The 20,610-nt window shown below is 41.8% G+C and overlaps 1 protein-coding gene across 3 annotated transcripts in view; it reads left to right on the top strand.

Moving 5' to 3' along the window:
• Nucleotides 1-9,177, top strand: part of fads2 (fatty acid desaturase 2) — a 54,718-nt gene extending 45,541 nt beyond the window's left edge. For all 3 annotated transcript variants that reach the window (XM_052029238.1, XM_052029239.1, XM_052029236.1), the window contains 3 exons: nt 1,905-1,984; nt 4,322-4,447; nt 7,026-9,177. In XM_052029238.1, coding sequence (XP_051885198.1) covers nt 1,905-1,984; nt 4,322-4,447; nt 7,026-7,077 — 258 coding nt within the window. In that variant the 3' untranslated portion in view covers nt 7,078-9,177. The remainder of the gene's footprint in view (nt 1-1,904; nt 1,985-4,321; nt 4,448-7,025) is intronic.
• The last annotated feature ends 11,433 nt before the right edge of the window (nt 9,178-20,610 follow it).

Below are 20,610 nucleotides of genomic sequence, written 5' to 3'. Positions count from 1 at the left end.
ACATCACTGTCAAGTCCCAAATGGGGAATTGCTACTCATAGGAGGCCCTGGAAGGTGATCCAGTGATAAGAGCAGAAATCAATCAGACACTTCCATGGAGATTCTCGTATCTATGGTTCCATTATCATGTTGAGATATTGTATACTTGATCTCTCATTAATCTGTGGAGAAGGATCTTCAATTATTTACGGAGGGTATTCTTTGTCCTGAGGAACAAATTAAATTATATGTCTGTGTCTGTTATCTATTTCAACCTCAAATTTCAATGACTTTGTTCTTCAGAATGAAGGTAATTTCATTAAAATACTAATCAACATAATTAGAATCTTTATAGTAAATTAAAATTTCATGGCAATGCAGGAAGGTGCAAGCACAATGATGCAGATCCAAGAGAAGTGGTGATGAGATGGAGCCTGAGCATGGTATGGAATTAAGGGTGGTACATTTAAGAGGTGTTGTCATGTTATTTGCAAAAACAAAATGACCTGATACTAAAGGAAAGAAAACAGATTTGCATAATCAGTAAAACAATGATGTAAAGCTGTGAAGGATCAGTCCTGATACTAATTTGTAAAAGGTTTTAAAACTGCAGGGGCAGAAAATATCTAATTTCAGTGATGCTTCAATGTTTAGTCATATTTAGGTGAGCACAGCAATATTGATTACGAGAAGTCCCAGAGCTATTTTTCAAGCTGGCCTGGAATCTTCTGTTTCTCTTCCAGGAAATTGCTTGACACCCAGATGATGGTGTGTTTGGTTGATAATGGGTTAGGTTGAAGCAGATCTGATGAACTGGATAAACTTTTTCTACCCTTTCACCAAAGTTTTGAAGCATGCTCCACTTTGTATCCATATCCCTTCTTTCCCTATTTGCGTTGATATTTCTCTGCTTCAGATAGATGTTTGGCTTGAGGAGTCATGTTAACCAGGTGATAGTGTGGCACTGCATTTGCTTCACATTCTCTGCAGTATAAGCCAAGTTCTTCTTTAAAAACTGCTAATATAACATACTCTAATATTACAATTTACTGACTCAAGGTGTGTTATGCGGGAGTAGTAGAGTCCATACAGCATCTCAAGCCTGTTCTGCCATTCATTTAGACTGTGGCCGAACTCTATCTCCCTGCATTATTTCTGTAACCCTTGGCATCCTTACCTAATGAAAATCTACACTCTCCATTGAAATTTTCAGTGGACCAAATCTCAATAGTTTTTTGGGGGGGACGGTGTTCCATTTTCCGTCACTTTGTATATGGAATTCAGTGGAATACAAGCTCAGCCTGTGCAACACATCCTGATGATGCAGCCCTGCTGCATCTGTGCTCCTTTCCTCCATGACACTCTTCCTGAGACGCAGTACCTAGAACTAAATGCAGTCCTTCAGGTGGACTCCTGTAAACTGAAAGTGGATCTGAAGTTGGCAACATAACTTGAGTATGTCATTCACATATCACTATTTCAATACTGTTGGTGTTACAACTGCGTAGCAAGTTAGTCATGACAAGGAACATGTTTCCAAAACAAATGCCCATGAGATGCTTTGGTTATCAGTACTGAGCTCAATGTTTCCTGAAACACAGGCTGATTTGACCAAAGGAATATCACAGAGAAATCTCACATTGCATTTCAATTAGCAAGCCCACCTTGTGTATTTCGGCTGCGTCAGGTCAACAAAATAAATAGAGTATACTGTAGATTTGTAATAGACCTAGAAGCCATCATTGTGACCTGATATTGAACTAACAAAACAGCTGATGTGGGTGATCAAAAGGCTGGAGACTTCAGGCATGTGGCAAAGAAGATCTCCAGCAGTTTGAAGTCCAAATTCCAGTTTGCATGCCAGTTACTTTCAGATCATTGTCCGACCTGCTGGCTTATGATGTACCATTCTGTTGATTCTCCAGTTGGACTCCACATGTAATATTGAACAATCCTTCTTCAATGACTGGTTCAGTGGTCATCTCAACTTCCAGATTGAGCACCAGTAAGTACTCTCCTCTTTCAAACAGGAAACACTTGGTATTATGAGGGGGCAGATTCCTTTTGGGGTGAGGGTACCTTTTTGAGAACGAAATTTGAATTCTGATCAGCAGTAGGACAGTTCATAAGTGCCTGGCCTGAGCATGGTTGCTGTGACAAGTTGGAGGTAGAATAGTGTTAACGGTTATGTAATAACAATGCATCAGTTTTACTGTTACATTCAACACAGACAAGATCGCTAGAATGCTGTTCCTTTGCTTTATTTGTGAGTAGATTTAAATATGTCTTTGCATTGTCTACATTTTACAGAGTCTTAGAAATTTATGGCACAGAGAAGGCCACTTGGCCCCTGTGTCTATGCCAGCCAAAATTAGAGCTGTTTTGGTTACTCCCACTTCCCAGCTCTTGGTCCACATTTATGGTTCTTCATGTGCTCTTCCATGTAAATATTGAAGGATCTCTGCCTCTACCTCCCTTTTCAGGCAATGAGTTCCACACTACAACAGCTCTTGGGGTAAACATAGTTTTTCATTTCTTGTTTAATCCTTCTACCAATTAACCTGAATCTATGCCCTCTTAGTTACTAACCTCGCTGCTGAGGGAAATAGATCTTCCTGTTTACTCTGACAAATTCTCACACCTCGGTCAAATCTCACCTATTCTCTTTTGTTCTAAGGGAGACGACCACATCGTAGTCAGTCTGTCCTCATGACTTCAGTTCTCCAGCCCTGGCAATGTTCTTGAAAATCTCCTCTATACCTTTTTGTGTGCTGTCTAATCCTTTTAATTCTTCATTTACTTCTGAATCACCTCATGAATTACTGATTCATCGCATGTTATGAGCCTGATAATTATATTTACTTGTAAATGGTCCCTCAAGCATAAAGTTCATAGATCCAAACTGGGTGAAAGCTGATCTCATCCAATCATATCCCTGTTGTGCATCTTTGTTGAAATGTGTGATCACCACTGATACTTCTGATAATAGGAAAAGTAACGTAGGTGATGGAGGAATCCTACTCTAAGCAAATAAATCAATACCAACAATACACACTGTTTCTGTGTACTCACTGTGAATCACTGTTTCTGTACACTCTCCGGTGCCAGAGTGATCATCTGACAGATAAGAGTGCATGCTATCTTAGTTTCCCACCCCCCGCAATGCCTTGTCACAACTTCAATGAAATTGTATGACAGGTGAATCCTTTGTTGCAGGGCTTTAAGTATGTTACAGGTGAGCAATGGTGCACTATTAGCACTGTAATGTGTGCTTCAGTTTATAAATGTAAGCCTCTATGACAACATGAACTACAGCAGTTTAACAAGAAGGCACCAGAACTTTCTCTAAGCAATGGGCAATAAATAAAAATAACCTGAGGAACATTTCTTTTCGGTGAAAGATCTCTAAATACTGATGCTACAAAATGAAGGATTGATTAGGCATGTAGAGCTTTGGATTTGTTTCAAATCCTTAATAAATTTAATGTTTTTTTTTGTGTACTTTGTAACAAAAAAAAGTGTCTCACTTATCAATTACAATGGTGCATGCTCTGATAGCTGTGGACCTTGAACATCTGGCCAAGTGAATTAGGAGCAGGCATTGGCCACACTTCCTCTCCAATCTGCTGCACCATTCAGAAAGATTGTGGCTGATTGAAGTGACGTACCCTGGCTGGGGCTGAAGAAGCAGCTTGTTGATCTTCACTCTGGGGAGATTGGATAGTGAAGTGTTGCTAGGTCTGCCAATGGGAGGCTCCGTCCAGGCTTCATTATTCTGCTGTTGGTAAGCTACACACCAGGAATAGGCTGCTTGCCCTGAACAAGTGCAGTATCAGGTGGCCTAGAAGTTGACTTGACCAACAGGAGAGTAGGTCTGTGGGCAGGGTGGAGTAGTGGTGACCAGAGTGACAGAACCCCTGCTGTTCGATGCAATCTGGAGCAGCTCTTCCGTGCTTCCTGGTGCAACTAAAATGATTCTTTCTGGCCTTTTGTTCTTCACCGATCTACACATGGTGCATCCTGTTGTCCAACATTAAGATGAAGGACCTCAAGTGCCTTACAGCAATGAGCTGCCCAACAGAAGGGCACCCCAGCAGAAATGGGCCACAAGTTCACCACGGAAATTATAACTCCACCAACAGTCCAATTCTGACGGGTGGATTAAGTTAAAAGTCTTGAGTGGAACCAAGGAAAGAATCTGGGCCTGGGTGTGGTAAAAGGAAATGGGGCCATACGGGAGGCTGCAAGATCCTGGCTTTAGTCACGGTCCTTTTCTGACATCAGACTTCTTTACAAATGGCAATAATTAAGTTCCTTTCTTTAAAACATTTTTCTTTTGCAGTCTTTTCCCCACCATGCCTCGTCATAACTACTACAAGATTGCACCTTTAGTGAAATCGCTATGTGACAAACATGGACTGAACTACCAGGTGAAGCCTTTGTCGCAGGGCTTCAAGGATATTATAGGGTGAGCAATGTCACCGTTATCACCGTAAAATGTCCAGTTTCCACACACAGGTTACCATCTTAACTCTCTGCTTGAGAGATTTAAGATTGAACCTAATTTCCACTTCAAAGTTGTGCAGCAGAGAACTTCAGCATATGCATGGCCTTTGTTCCTTTATATCCTGTATCAGAGTTAAAACTTTGCCATTTTTAAAACCTGTTACTTTCAAAGCGGTGTATGTTGTTGTGTGCAGGTAAGCTGACTCTCACAAATATAGTCAATGATACAGGGTTGTGCCCTAAAGGAGTTAATTGAACCTGACTTGTACGTACCAAGTGAAATGAAAACAGAAACTGTTGGAATCACGACAGGTCAAGCAGTGCCTATGGAGTGAGAAACACAATTAATGTTCTGAGATTATGACTTTTCACTGAAATTAGGAAAAGTTAAAAATCAAACAAATCGACATTTCAGATCGAGACCCTTCATCTGGACTGAAAGACAGAGGGAGATGGCTTTTGCTAGCTCTTGTTCCACCCCTTTCCTCCACATTTTTATACTGGCTATCTCCCCTCTATCTTTCAGTCCAGATGAAGGCTTTCAACCCAAAATCTCAACTGTCCGTTTCCATTCATTGATGCTGCCTGACCTGCTGAGTTCCTCCAGCATCCTGTGTGTTCCATTGGAGTTTGTTGGACTCTGCAGAGGCCGGAGTGAGAGTGGGATGGAGAAATATAAAGTGACAGGCAGTTGGAAGCTCCGGATCACCCTTGCAGTCTGAATGGAGGTGTTCTGCAAAAGGGTCACCCAAGCTGTATTTGGTTTCTCCACTGTAGGTGAGGCCACATTGTGAGAACTGAATATAGTACTCTAAACTGGAACAGTACAAGTGATCACTGCTTCACCAGGAAGGAATGTTTGGGTCTCCGGATAACAGGAAGGGTAGAGATAAAAGGGCTGATGTTGACTCTCTTGTGATTGTGTGAGAAGATGGTGCATGAAGGGGATGGATGTTAATCATGATCGAAGAGTGAACCAGGGAATCATGGAAGGAATAGACCCTTTGGAATGCTGAAAGTGGAGGCAAGAGGAAGATGTAGCTAGTGGTGCCTTCAAGTTGAAGGCTTTAACGTGGAAATTACAGAGGATGGTTTAATGAGAGTGGAGGCTTGTGGAGTGGAAGATGAGGACAAGGGGAAAGCTATCCTTGCTGTGGATGAGAACAGAAGTGTGGGAAATGAACTATTATGGAAGGGAAACTACAGTTAAGGAAAAAGGAAGTTATCTGGCATGTCTGGTGTGGAAAGTGTGAAAGAACCAGAGAAACTGAGAGAATGGAATGGAGTCCTTACAGGAAGAAGACTGGGAGGAGGAATCTATGTGTTTATAATAGACATTGGTCAGCATCCTATCCCAAGATGCTGATAGAGAAGTCAAGTAAGGGAAAAGTCAGATATGAACCATGTGAAAGTGAGAGCAGGGTGGAACTTGGCAGCAAAAGTTATTAAACTTTTAAGTACAGTATGAGAGCAGGAAGCACTAACACAGTCCTCATTGTACTGGAAAAGAAGTGAGGGAGGGGGCCTCAGTGTGACTGAATCAGGGACTTCTTGATGCTTATGCCAACTATATATTTTATGCATTCTACCTAGTGTGTTTGGTTATAGAAATTAGGTGGAAATTAAACTTCCTTTTCATCTGAGGTTGCCCAACAGCCTCCTTGTAAGTGCACCAGCCTACTCGCATGTGATGATGTTTCATATTTCACTTCCGTCTTTCCTGCTCTCTATCATTTCTTTGCTCAGTGCTCAGCAGCATTTAGCACTTTTACTGATCATGTAGGCAGCACTGTTTCTAAGGAGCAGATGAAGAAAAGATAACATTCACTCCTTATCACTACAACTTATCCAACCATTAAACCAACTTTCCCAGCATGCTGACAATGATATTTCATCTGCAATTTCATGAATCTCATTTGTAACTGGAAATCTCTTGAAGAAGCCTTCTGAAAATCTATTCCTGCAATATCCATTAATTGTGCAATCTCATCACCTCATTGACTCCAGCTAGGTTTATATGGCCCATGTTTCTTTCCCAGATGCACATTCAGGCTCTCTTATCAATGTATATTTTTCTAACTGGACCCCACTCTGGGTCACTTTGTCACTCTGTTTAAAGATAGTACTAAATTCCCTTCTTCCTTCATTATTACTGCACTTCCATTAAAACTGTGTTCACACCTGATTTGTGAATTGTCAGTTTCTGAAGCCGGGGCTCAGTTTTTTTTACTGCAAAGGTATAGGCTAAGGATTGCTAGTTTTCTAGGTTGGCACGTATGCCATCAAAATGTGAAGGAGCAGAGTTAAACAATGGTTGAATAAAAGGGACAGTCATGGGGTAGTAGGAATCACTGAAGGAAGATTACTGTTAGTAACAGTTATGTTTCTAGGGTGTTCATTAGGTGTCCCCAGTGAATGCCAAATAATATTTCTTGTGGGAATTATTTAATTGTTCATCCTTTTAATTGTTCCACTTAAGCTTACCTCGTATGTCGTAAATTGAGACTCTTCACCTAATATATTGCTTTTCACACCTCTAGGTCCCTGAAGAAGTCTGGCGATCTATGGTTAGACGCATATCTCCACAAATGAGGCTGCTCCAACAATCTGCTTCCCTCTCTTATCTCTCTCTGAATTCCAGTACTGCTTTGGAATTCCAGTTTCTTTTGGAGTCTGTGTGCATCTGAGCATGACCTGACGACAGATCCAATCGTCAATTGAAGGCTGGTGAAGAGCACCTTGAATCAAATAGCTCTTTTCCCCCACACCCTGTCCTATTCCCATTCAGGCCTTGGCAAACATTCGACGTAAATGGAGTGGACTCCATTTTAATTAGACAAGAGACAAACACCTTGGCTTGATTTTATTTCATTTTTTTTGTGTCAACAGACACAGTCCTTAGTGCTGTGACACCATTGTTGTGTTCTGCTAAGTTGTGCAAAGGGGAGTTACAGCAATAGCTGAGTGAACATTTAATTTTCAGTTCAAGATATGTCTGATGTGGTTTGCTGCAGCCACTACCATTTATTGGAGGGGTCGTCAAGGAGAAAGGGCAATGAGAGTAGTTAAAGCAACCATTTCACCTGTTCCTTATCTAACTGAGTCATGGGATATGCTCGGGACTGAGGTAGATAGATTTTTGAACACAGAGGAGTCGAGGTTTATGGGAATCAGGCAGGAAAATGGAGCTGAGACAAGAATGGATCAGCCGTGATCTTATTGAATGGTGGAGCTGACCCCAGGGGCTGTGAGGCCTGCTTCTGCTCCCATTTCTTATGTTCTTAACCCTGGTTGGGATAATTTACTTAACCAACTCATTTGAGTAAAATGGAGTTGAAATAGTGTAGACACCCTGATGACAGGAAGGATTTGAAAATCTGTTTCTTTCTGATTCATCAATTTTTCAAAGGCAGCAGTGGGAGAACCACTTAGGCTGAGGCTGGGCTGATTGTAACCACGCCCCCCCCCCAACCCCCGTGCAGAGTAGAGCCTTGCAACCAGGCAGAATCCACGTTCAAAACCGCAGCTCACGGATTTCTGCCAAGGTGGCACTCAGATCCTGTAGTCACCAGTAGGGACCATAGCACAGTGATCAGAACCCAGGCTGATTTATCATGCTGCAGGTGTCTCGGTAAATTGACTAGGGGAAATGCTGGCCGGTGTTTTATCCCCATTGCCAAATGTACTTTGGTGGATGAGGCCAAGGAGACAATGAGACCTTGCATTGATAATGCCTCTGACAAAGAGCTTGCATTAATTAGGCAATCTAGAATGGCATCTTAGCAAGACACCATGGAACTTGTACTCCCAACAGATGGCAGCAGGGGAATTTAAGTTCGAGTACTTAAATCTGGAGCAAAGAAATTAACCTCAGTAATGGTAACCATGAAACCACTGGATTGTCATAAAACCCCATCTGGTTCCCTATTATACTTCAGGAATGGAAACCTACAAACCTTATCCAGTTTAGCCTATTATCTGACTCTAGATCTACCAATATACACTGACTTAACTAACCTCGTTTCAGGGGCAAAACAGGGTGAATGATGTTTTCCTTTCCAGCTACCTCCATATGCCTTGGACGAGTAAAAAAAAAACTCCATGTAAGTAACTGGAGGCAGGGGAGTAATTTGTTGCCACCCCTAATCCATGTTCCCAACTGTCTCCCACCACCATTGCCACCTACCCCACCCCACATACACCAACAAAACCCCGGAAGCAGAGAACTAAAAAAAAATGTTATGTATGCATTTGGTGATTCTGAAAGTGAATAAAATCAAGCCCTGAGAATTTGGGTTAAAAAAAGAGAAAATATTAAACATTCTCAAAAGTAGACCTGAGGAATGATTGGTTCTGTAGCAGTTTAGAGGTGATTTGCAAAAATTGTCTCTGTGTCGTTTTGGAGCAGATTGTACACCTAAGATATTGATCCAAGCCGCCATTGACCCTTTTCTTGCTAAGCACTATTTCTGCTTACTGTAACCATGATCAGTAGGTTCCCCACTTCTTTGATTGTCATGTATCCCTTGACCTGGTCTGTCATCCTCTGAAGCAAAGATTCCCTTCACCCATGTCTCTGTTCACAATCTGTACAAACCAGGAGCACAATGACATTGTTGTTTTTAATAAACCGACTAATTCTGGTTTTTGCCATGATGCTGGATCAAGTAATTGCTGATCCCTTTAAATTCACTCAATCTCTGTTGAACATTATTTTCAAAATATGGATTCTTTAACAAATGTAATCAGGAGCTCACTCCATCAGCTCCATATATGCAAAATATCACTGAGCACAATCACTGCTGTTAATTAGTTTGCTTTAAAATTTAAAAAGCCACACATTATGCTTTACATGTGTAAAACATGGATCCTATAGTACAACGGTACAGTTGGAGTCAGCACTACAGAGCAAGAAAGGAAGAAAACAATTAGAACACAAACTAGCCATTTACTATAACTCTGAGACCGTCTTTTTGATGTCAACTAATTAAACAATACTATGGCAAGCAGTGCTCTGAATTCCACATTGACAACCAAAGAACCACTTGCACCCAATGGGAGTGTGACAGTAACTCCTCCTAGTGGATTGAGCAGTGCCTTCTGCTTGGACTGATGATTTGTCCACATTAAGAAAAGGGACCTTTGTTGTGGAACCTAAAGCAGGCTCTGTTTGTTGCAAAAGCAGTGGATAATATACGCTGTTTCACATTCCACTATGCATGGAAGATGATGCAAAGAGCAAGGAAAAGGCAGGAAACCAAAGCTTTGAAATAGCCTACTTCTAAGAATGTAATCCATTAGAGAGATGGTCACTTTGTTTGAAAACAAGTGTTGTTTTTCTAGAGGAATTTCCATCCCCCTGTACTGCTGAATGACCCACTGCAAGATGTACAGGTGGACCTCCAGTGACAGGATCAGCAATGACACTGGTGATCCCCTGCACCCGAACAGTCAAGCCACACTTCATATTCACATTCCTGGGAGAAGAAATTCCCATTCAAGCAAGATACTGGAGAGCTGAGGCAGTCAGTAAGTTGTACCCCAAGAAGATTCCTTATAGTTATTACTGAATTAACGCTGGCACGTTGGGAGCAGCACACAATGTATCTAAGACATCAACCACAACAGAATTGCATACATGCTGAACATTCAGTATAGTGTTATAGACAGGACTGAGTGATCCCACCTCTGATTCATTCAATGGTATTACCAATGCTGAATCTTCAACATTAACAACCAGAAACACAACTGGACCATCTGTACGGTACCGTTGGAGGCTGGACTCACTGTGGCAAGTAATTAGAAGCCTAATTTCCCAAAGTCTTTCCTGCATCTTCAAGGAAAAAGTCAGGAAAATGAGGGAATACACTGCACTTAACTGACGGAATGAACTGCAACAACACACAAGAGGCCGGACATCACTCAGAACTATGTGTCTACTTCATCAGCAGCCTAGCCACCATCATCACTATAACTCTCATCTCTCACTAGTGCATTGTGGCTGCTGCATGGCAGGATGTGCTGCAGGAGGCCTCAAACACATTCTCAAAACCACAACCTCCACCTCCCAGAATAGGGCCTTGCAGTTTATGGTTCACATGCCAACTTTGTCCCACACCAACAACTGGATTGGCCTGCGGAAGGTCCTCTTATATTCTACTGCAAGAGGTCCAAGGTTTCATTTGTGGTAAAATAGATCCTTCCTCCACAATCCCTTCCATTGCAGAGAGCCCAGAGGAAGGGCTTCGTATGGGTGATGGAGGTCATTGGGCAGGCGGTGTGGGTTGTACAGATGATTCAGGAGTACTGGTCAGATGATGTGTGTCATGGAGATTATTTGGGGGTATTGGGCAGAGGATGTGGGTTGTGCAGATGGTGAGGGTGCCAGGCAGATGGTCAGGGTTATCGGGTAGATGGTTGGAGGGGGTCAGGAGGATATTTTGAGAAGATGGTGTAGTTCGGGGTCAGTCCGGTACTTGGAGTGGGTTGGGCAGAAGATCTCGGAGAGAGAGGAAAATGATGGGGACAGGTTCTAATGGGTAGCTATGTGAAGCTGGTCTGGCAGTTAATGGTGGGGGAAAGGCAGTTGATTTCAGTGGGCAGGAAGATGATCAGGGGAGCATTTGGGCAGGAGATGGGTGCACCCAGGCCAATGATTAGGATGGGTGGACCGGCATGTGACTGGGTGAGGCTGAGGACATTGCTCTCACCCTCACTCCACCTTTGCCAATCAGTAATAACAGATTGTTAAAGAAAGTAGTACTTTCTCTCTTAGGCTGGTCCTCAGGGTTGAGCGTGACTTTCTTCTACTTGTAGGTTCTGAGGTGTCTGGTGAGATGAACGTAGAGCCGACAGACTGTCACAGGCAGAGTGGAGGTGATGATGAGGCGGATGTGTGGTAGCTTGGGAGATGGAATGCTCTCTCTGTCCTTTAGGTTGTGTTTGTGTGCTCCCAAAAATTGGACTTGTGGTTCTTAGTCCCATCCTTAATGTCATGAGCCAGGGATTCCTACAACGTGGTGGGATATTACACTTCTTCAAGGAAGCCTTGAGGACATTATTCAGCTGTTTCATCTGTCCATTTGGTAATCCCCTTCCCTGAAAGAGCTTGGAGTAGAGCACCTCTATCAGGTGTCTGAGTGAGATGGCCTGACCTTTGGAGCTGCTGAAGGTAATTAAGGCTCCAAATCTGGGGTTTTTGGCTTGGGAGAAAATGCCTGCATTAGTTTGATTATCCTGCTAATGAACTAGGATGATTTTGCTACGACAGTGTTGGTGGTACTTCTCAAGCTCTTTGAGGTGCATTACAAAGGGGCATATGGGAGGGCAGGGATCACTGCTGCCCTGTACACCTGAGCACTGTGCCAGGTTTGAGGTTTGATCTTCAAACACTTTCACTCACCAGCAGGAAGATGGATGCCTGGGACTTTCTAGCAGTAATGCAGATTGGGCAGAGCCCTTAACTAATGTGTAAGTAAGATTAAGATCAGGTTTGGTGTTCTCAGGCCAAGTACATATGGAAACATTTTATCCTAAAGACATCATACAAGTGTTATATGACACTTGATATCCTTGTACATGCCCAGCGGCCATTTTATGCCTACATGTCACGTGCAGAATTCCTGATAACAATTTCAGCATGTCGCACTCCACTTCAATCTGGAAATGGTCCTCATAACCCTATCATTTGGGTTCCTTAACCTGGAAGGACCAGTGCAGTATGTGAATGGGAACATTAGCAGCTCCGATGTCATTTCCAAACCACTCATCATCCTGCCATTTCTTCATTATCAGTGGTTCAAATTCAGTAACTCCCAAACTGACAGCAACGTGGAAGCATCTTCAATATACAAACTACAGCAACTCATCACTACCCTCTCAAAGACAAACGGGATGGATGATAAAATTGAGCTTTGCCAACAATTCACATCCTGGGAGTGAATAAATAAGAGAAGTTCAGAGCTTCAAGAGAACCAGGCCTCATCAGGGTGATGGTGGTAGAAGTCGTGGGTTGGGGAAGTGGAGAGGGGGTTCTGAGCAATTAGTTCTTCATTGAATACCTCTGACAGCAGTATCACACTTAACCACAATGTTGCTGTCAGTCTGAAGTGAATTTTTGTTCTCAGTCATCATTTAATTCAAAATCCTTCATGATTTTCTGACCTTGAACCAAATTTTCTTTGTGGGAGTGTGCAAAACTGGAAGATTACGATTGGATTTCTGGTTTCTTCTTAAAAACAGCAACAATTCAATCTACTTCAAAATCATGAAATTTCCTGCTTTGAAAATAAACAACCACTATATCATTAAGCTTTCTTTAGTTTCTTTTTGGCACTATCCTCACTGCTGATTTCCATGAAAGGAATTAAATCTGCCAATGTGATTTCACACAACAGCCTTAGCAGAAATACTTTCACCATTATTTGCCTTTTCATAAATGTTGCATTTCTCACATTGCTGAGTATTCTGATCAGCATTTGCAAATATTTTTAGAGAATGAGATGATTATGACAGGATAATTATCTATTGACAGGTCTTTTGTGGTGTATTGATGCATGTAGTGAAATACAACAAGATCAGGAACACAATCTGGCAAACAGACACACTGAACCAAAGAGAACATCCCTAATGCCACTAAAATCTTGGTCAAAAAGGTAAGTGTTTTAAGAGAACAGGTCATGAGCACTTTCAAAGCTCTAGTGCCTAGGAATGGCTAGACACATAACATTGGGGGGAACATTGATGCCTAGTGAGATATAGAAGTGGAGAAGGTTCTAAGATTAGGGAGAGGTGAAGTCACAGAGGGATTTGCAATTTAGAGGATTTTAAAATTAAGGCATTGATGAATCAGGAGCCAATGAGCACATGGGTGGCAAGAGAGCAAGATGGTGTGAATTAGGATACAGGCACCAGACTTGAAAGAGCTCAGACCTGGAGTGTGAGAAAATTTGGTGCAGTCAGGCGGACATTGGAAAGATGTACCTGGAAGGAACAATGCATAGGTGAGGTTTTCAGCAGCAGAGACTGGGGCAAGGGCAGACCATGTTATGGTGGTGGGTAGCAGTGGCCTTTTTGTATGGAGGATATGAAGTTAGAAGCTTGGCTCAAGGGCAAATCTGATGTAGAGGTGCATCCAGCTTGAATTAGGCCATTTCACTGAGAAGCATGGAATCAATGGCACAGGAATGGAGTTTCTGGCTGGGGACAAAGGCAATGGCTTCATCTTCCCCAATCTGTAATTGAAGGAAAATTGGCTTATCCTGGCAACACAATGGCATTAGAGGGATTGAGTGTGGAGGTGAAGTAAGGTTGGGTGTTGCCGGTATAGAGAATTAACAGCGAGGGATGAGAATAGAAGCTGTTGCTGGTGACCATCCAGATGTGACTGTGTAAATGAGAGTGGGGCCAGTCTAATGCAATTCTGCTCAGCTGGACACTGGAAGAGAATATGTTGTTATCCACGTTGCAGGGACATTGGGAAGGGATGATGTGCTATGGTCACGGACACGCTGCATATGATCAATGAATTTGAACATCATTTTAATTTATTAGGGATACATGATTAGGGATTCATAGCAATGATGGATACTGATTTAACATGAGAAATTAAGTCAATTCCCCACGTCCAAATGTAAACATTGATGAAATCAGACACCCTGCAATCATCAGCCAAGAACTTTACAACTCCTACATTTTCAGAATGAAGAGGTTTATAACCAATATCTTTCTGATCACAATCCGGCTTATGACTCACATGTGTTTCACATGTGGGCAGCACAAGGGCACAGCCAGCAGAGCTGTTGCCTCATTACTCCAATGACTTGGGTTTTATCCTGACCTCAGGTGGTGTCTGTGTGAAGTTTGCATGTTCTCCCTGTGACTATGTGGGTTTCCTCTGGGTGCTCTGGTTTACCCCACATCCTAAAGACGTGCAGGTTAGTAGGTTAATTGGACACTGTGAATAGCCTCTAGTGTGTTAGCGGCAGAATCGAGGGTGGGGGAGGAGTGGATGGTAATGTGGGAGGGTAAAGAGGGATTAATGTAAAATGGCGGCTTGGTGGTCAGCATGGACTCGGGTGGCCAAAGGTCTGTTTCTGTGACTCTTCTCTGTATAGAAAACATATGAATATTTTGATTAAATTCCAATCACTTCCAAGTTCTTACACATTGCCATACAAGCTAAATGAACCACATAGCTTTAAGGTAATAGTTTTACATCAGCTTTGAGACAAGAGTTATATCGACACTCCCTATGTTAGGTTGCAGATACAGTTAATGGAGGTAGAGCAATGTTGAAGGACAGGATGAAATTCCTAGAGGGTGTGGTGCACCATTCAGGAACCTCTTTAGCCTGCTGTTCCTCAGATGCAGCATTCACAAATTGTAATGCAGATCTGTGGAATATATACTTCATATTTCTGTAACTTAATTGTGTTGTTAGAAAAAGTTATTACTGCATTCAAGTCATTTAATAAATGAATATAGGTGAAGTGCATTCTACTGTAAGTGTGAATTACTTGATAAATGCTATTGTTTCAAATATGACCTTTGCTCAGCTTTCCCTTTCTTACCTGAAATTCTATACCTCTGTATCTTCTCTCCTCTTGGCTTCCAAGTTACCTGCTTTGTGGAAGAGGTCAAATAAGTTGCTTGAAGTGGGTTATTGTGGATTTCAGGCATGTGAAAAATTTAAAATCTCTTTCCATAGAAAGCAGCCTCTGTTGCAAACAATAATGATGCATGCACTGAAGAAACAGCATTAAAGGCACAACGTTAGCTCTACCAAGATAACCAGATTAAGCAGCATCAGAATGCATCTCTGATACTGGTCTGTTGCTATTTTAAGCAATTATTATACCTATTAATTTGAAATCATAACCTGCCAGTTCTGATTAAATGAAGTTTATTGATAAAGCACCTTTCATGAACTCAGAATATCTGAAAATGATCAGAGAATCTAGTACCTTAGATGACTGGTCACTGTTGTAATGCCGAAAACAAATCAGCCAATAGCTCTCACACACTGTCATGAGGTAATAACTAGATTGTTGTTTTATTGGTTGATTATCAAGATACCTGGTTTATCAGGACAGACTTAAGAGGATATCACAGGCTGCACATCCTTCTCACTTGCAGAACATTTCATTCCTACAAAACTAAAAACCCTAGCCTTAATTGACATAGATCATAGTTTAGTGGGCAGGTAAACATTTTAGGTTGCTTCTTAAATCAGTATCATCTAAAATCACCAGTAGATTAAAATTGTTAAGGTTCCAAAATGACAAATTACAACTGATTCTTGATCAACTTCCTTGAAATGTATTTATTTTTAACTTGTTTCATTTCATCTGATGTACGAGGAAAGTTTGATGTTTTAAACATTATCACATCTCAGATGTACAATTAATAAAATCTGTCAAATGGTGCTGAATCATTTGATTCCCTTATTTTTGTTGCAAAGTTTTTGGAAAACGAGCCTTACCTGGAAGTCCATAAAACATAATTTATAAAAATAGATTTCTTTCTGATAGAAATTTACCTTCCAATTATATGGAACTGTTGGTGCTGGTGATGTTACCAGCACCAACGGATCCTACAATCTCCTGATGTAGTCTAATGACTTGGCATACATTGGACTGCTGGATTTTGGATATTTTTACATCATCCTCAACAACACTGGGGATGTGAGAGTCCAATGCCCAAGAACAGACTCAGCAAACTCACAGATTATTCCTTTCAGTTTATCTGTAGTTTTCTTGTACTGTTTATCAGTAGCAACATGTGTTCACCCCATTGCTGGGAGTGGGGTTAGTGGTGGGGACAGAGGGGAATGAGGTATTTCTCCGTTTATTTGGGTACAGATCAAGCAGGCTGCTTCCTCCCTGAATGGTGCTGAGCTTCTTGAGTGTTGTTGGAGCTGCACTTATCTAGGCTTGTATCTTGTAGAAAGTGGGTGGCAGGAGGTGAGCCTCTTGCAGGATACCTGGGCTCTGCCCTACTCCTGTAGCCATAATATCAATATGACCCCTAGGCAATGGCAACACCATTGAATATCAAGAGTAGGTGGTTGGACTTTCTCTTGTTACAGGTAGTCATTGCCTGGTACTTCTGTGGCTTGAACATTCCTTACTGTTTATCAGCCCATGACTGAACTTTGTAAGCATGAAATGCTTCATTTGGTGTGGGGTTGAAAATGGAACTGAATATTGTGCAATCATCACTGAGCATCCCTAGTTCTGATCTTAACGTGGAAGGAAGGTCATTGCTGAAGCAGCTGAAGATGGCCGGGTGTAGGATTCTGCCCTGAGGAACTCCTACAGTTATATCCTGGGGCTGGGTTGAATGACAACCAATTACTACAACCACCTTATACTGTGCAAGAAATGATTCTGACCATTGGAACATTTTCTCTGTGGTGCCCATTGAAACTAGTTTTACCAGACCACCTTGAGGCCTCACTCAGCCAAATGCTGCCTTGATGTCAAGGCCAGTTAGTCTCACCTCAACTCTGGAATTCGACAGTTTGATCCATGTTTGCACCAAGGCTGCAATTAAATCTGGAGCCAAGTAGTCCTGGCAAAACCCTAACTAGACATTGATGAACAGGTTATTGATGAGCAAGTGTTTCTTATTTCAGAGACACAAGAGATTCTGCAGATGCTGGAATCTGAAGCAACACAAAATGCTGGAGGAACTCAGCAGATCTGGCAGCACCTATGGGGGAAAATAAGCAGTCAATATTTCAGGTTGAGACCCAAAACGTGGACTGTTTATTTCCCCCCATAGATGCTGCCTGACATGTTGAGTTCCTCCAGCATTTTGTGTGTGTTGCTTCTTATTTCACTGCTTTTGACAAATTCCATCACTTTGCTGATGAATGAGAGCAATCCAATTGGATATTAATTAACCTGATTGGATGTGTGCTTTCTGTGAACAGGCTGTACCCTGGCAATTGTCCATCCACATTGTCAGCTGAATGTCAATGTCGTAACTACTGTAACAGCTTGACTAGAGACACAGCTAGTTCTAGAGTGCAGGTCTTCACTACTACAGCTCAGAATTATACCCAGCATCTTAAAGAGGAAATATACAATGTTTTTTTTAAAAAGGGAAATGCAATAACATGGCATAACAATAACATAAATTAGAATCCAGAAGTATTCAGTAGATATATAAAGAGTAAAAGGATAGGAAGGAGTGGGACCCATTAAGAACAAAAATGGCAACTTGCACATGGATGCTAATGGCAGTGTTAAGGTACTGACCGAGTTCTTTGCATCTGTTTTCATCATGGATTAGGGTGCGTTCAAAGTAATAACGGAGGAGGCAGTAGTTGAGATACAAGATATGTTAAAAATTGAAGCTAGTAAAGTTGGCTGAACTTAAAGTACCTCAACCAGGACTGAATGGGATGAATCCTAGGATTTTAGGAGAGGTATCACAGGAAATCATAGGGGCACACATCACAATCTTTCAACGCTCTTTGGAAATTGGGGGGGGGGGGGGGGGGGGGGCGGGTGGTGAGGGTGTGAGTTCCGGAAGACTGGAGAATGATGAATGTTATTCCCTTGTTCAAAAAAAGGGAATCTTATCCAGGACAGGAAAATGGATTAATCAAGGCAAGTCAGCACAGGTGTGTTAAAGACCAAATGCGTTTAATCAATTGATGGAAATTTTGTGTTGTAACAACAGATAGAATTGATGAGGAAATGCAATGACTTGGTGTACATGGACTTCCAGAAGGTTTTTGAAAACAGGCTTATCACCAATGTTGAAGCACATGGCATAAAAGGGTCCTTGAAAAGGAGTTGGCTAGGTAACAGACAACAGAGGGTAATGGTGAATGTTTGTCAGATTGAAGGGGGTTTGAATAGTGGGATTGGTTAGGGCCTTTGCATTTTTTTTTGATTTGGTTCAAACCTCAATTTCAAAATCTGTGGATGACACAAAACTTAGTTATATTGCAAGTTGCAAAGAGGATATTGATAAATTGCAGCAGGATATAAAATGGGCTAACGTGAAATTTGAAGTGGAGAAATGCGATGTGTTTAGGTAGGAAGTATGAGGAGAGGCAATACAGAATAAAGGATACAATTCTAAAAGGGATGTGGGAGCAGAGGAACCGGGGCTGAGTGTACAAGTCATTGAAAGGGAAGGGCAGGTTGATAAAGCAGTTAGTAATGCATACACAATTCTGGGCTTCATCAATAGAGGGATCGAGTATAAAAGCAGAAAAGTCATGCTGAACCATTATAAAATAGTGGTCTGTCATCAGCTGGAGTTTGTGTTCAATTCTGGTACCTTATTGTAGGAAGGATGTGGAGGCACTGGAGAGGGTCCAGAGGAGATTTACATGGAGGGTTCCTGGAATGAGGGGCTACAATTACAAGGAGAAATTGGAGAGGTTGTTTTCTTTGAGATCTGGTATACAAAATAATGAGGGGTGGTTCTGGTGGATAGTGGGTGGCTGTTCCTTTTGGTGAAGGGATCAAGGATTAGCATTCATAGGTATAAAAGTAATAGAGAAGAGAATCAAAAGCAAAATGAGAAAAATCTTTTGACACAGTTGAAATCTGGAAATGCACTGCCTGTAGGTGTGATGGAGGCAACTGGATAAAACTATTGTAAAGGAAAAAATTTCACAAGGCTACAGAGAAAGGACTGTGGGATGGAACTACTGAATAGCTCTTATAGAGAGCTGGCTTGGGTGAGATTGGTTATAGCACAGAAGGCTATACTGCCAATCTATGGTTTGATAGCACGAGCAACAGCACTGTGGAACAATTTTCTGGGACAAGGGGTTCTTAGAATTATTTGATCTTCCAGTCTGAGCCACAATTTTGATATTTTATTTTATAGAGCATCACAGTCAATTCCTGGCATTGATCACTGGAGATGGTTCAAATGCAGGAATCCTACCTGATCTTCCCAGAGTTTACATATTAGTTATGAAGTGTAGAGCTTTGGTCAATGTGCCCTACATTTTACATGACTGTGGATTCACACAGGACACAATAATATCTTCTGGCTACTGATCTTACATCATGAACCTCTGTGGCTGACCACTTGTTTATAAAACCTAATTCAACAAACAAAATGCTGGAGGAACTCAGTGGTTGACTGCACTGTTTTGGGGTGGCACTGGATCTTTGTTCCCATTGTGCAACCCATGAATACCCACACAGGGAAAGCTAACAACCCTCAGAGCAAAATGAGTACAGAAGCTTGCACTCGAAGAAACTCAGCATCACCACCAGCAATACCACAAGATGAAATCTGTGTCTTCAACCTCAGGCACTTCATGTATTATAAGCTAATGTTGAAGATTTATTGGCACTTAAGAGCCAGTTGGTGTAGTGAGATGCATAAATAAGCAAGCCTGTGAAATGTTTATAGATTGTATTGATAGGAAAGCAAATCACATCACAATATGCTATGATGATATCAAACTGATGCAATAAAATATATGCAATTTTCTAGCACCATGATTCATTTCACCAGGAATATCAGAGTGGATTTGTAGCCCGGCAAGAGGTTTCTTAAGCTCTGATACTGAATATATATGCAACTTAAATTTCCTCTATACCTGTTACGTATACACATGACTATTCTAGTGACATTGGATAGGCTGGGTTATTCTCACTGGAACACTGGAGGCTGAGGAGTGACCTTATAGAAGTTTATAAAGTTACGAGATGCTTAGAAAATTATGAGAGTCATAGATCGGATGACTATTGGAGTCTTTTTCCCAGGGCAGGGGAGTTTAGAACTAGAGTGCACAGATTTAGGATAAGAGGGGAGAAATTTAAAAGGAGATGAGGCATAGGTTTTTCCCCCCACACAGAGGATAATGGTTATCTGGAAGAAGCTGTCAGAGGAGGTGATAGCGGCAGATACAACTACAGTATTAAGGCAGCTTTTGGACAGGTACTTCGATAGGAAAGGTGTGGAGGGCCTAATACAGGCAAATGGGATTAGTGGAGATGGGCATCACAGTCAGCATGGATGAGGTGAGCTAAATGGGCCTGTTTCTGTGCTACATGATTCTGACATTGACATAGTCCCCTGCCTGAATGAACTATGATGTTCAGGAGATGGCTAGCTCAAAGAGAAAGGTAGTGGGTA

The sequence above is a fragment of the Pristis pectinata genome, chromosome 14 (assembly GCF_009764475.1).
Source record: "Pristis pectinata isolate sPriPec2 chromosome 14, sPriPec2.1.pri, whole genome shotgun sequence".
In the NCBI taxonomy this organism is placed as follows: Eukaryota; Metazoa; Chordata; class Chondrichthyes; order Rhinopristiformes; family Pristidae; genus Pristis; species Pristis pectinata.
The sequence above is the reverse complement of the archived record's forward strand: the minus strand, read 5'-3'. Positions and strand labels throughout refer to the sequence as shown.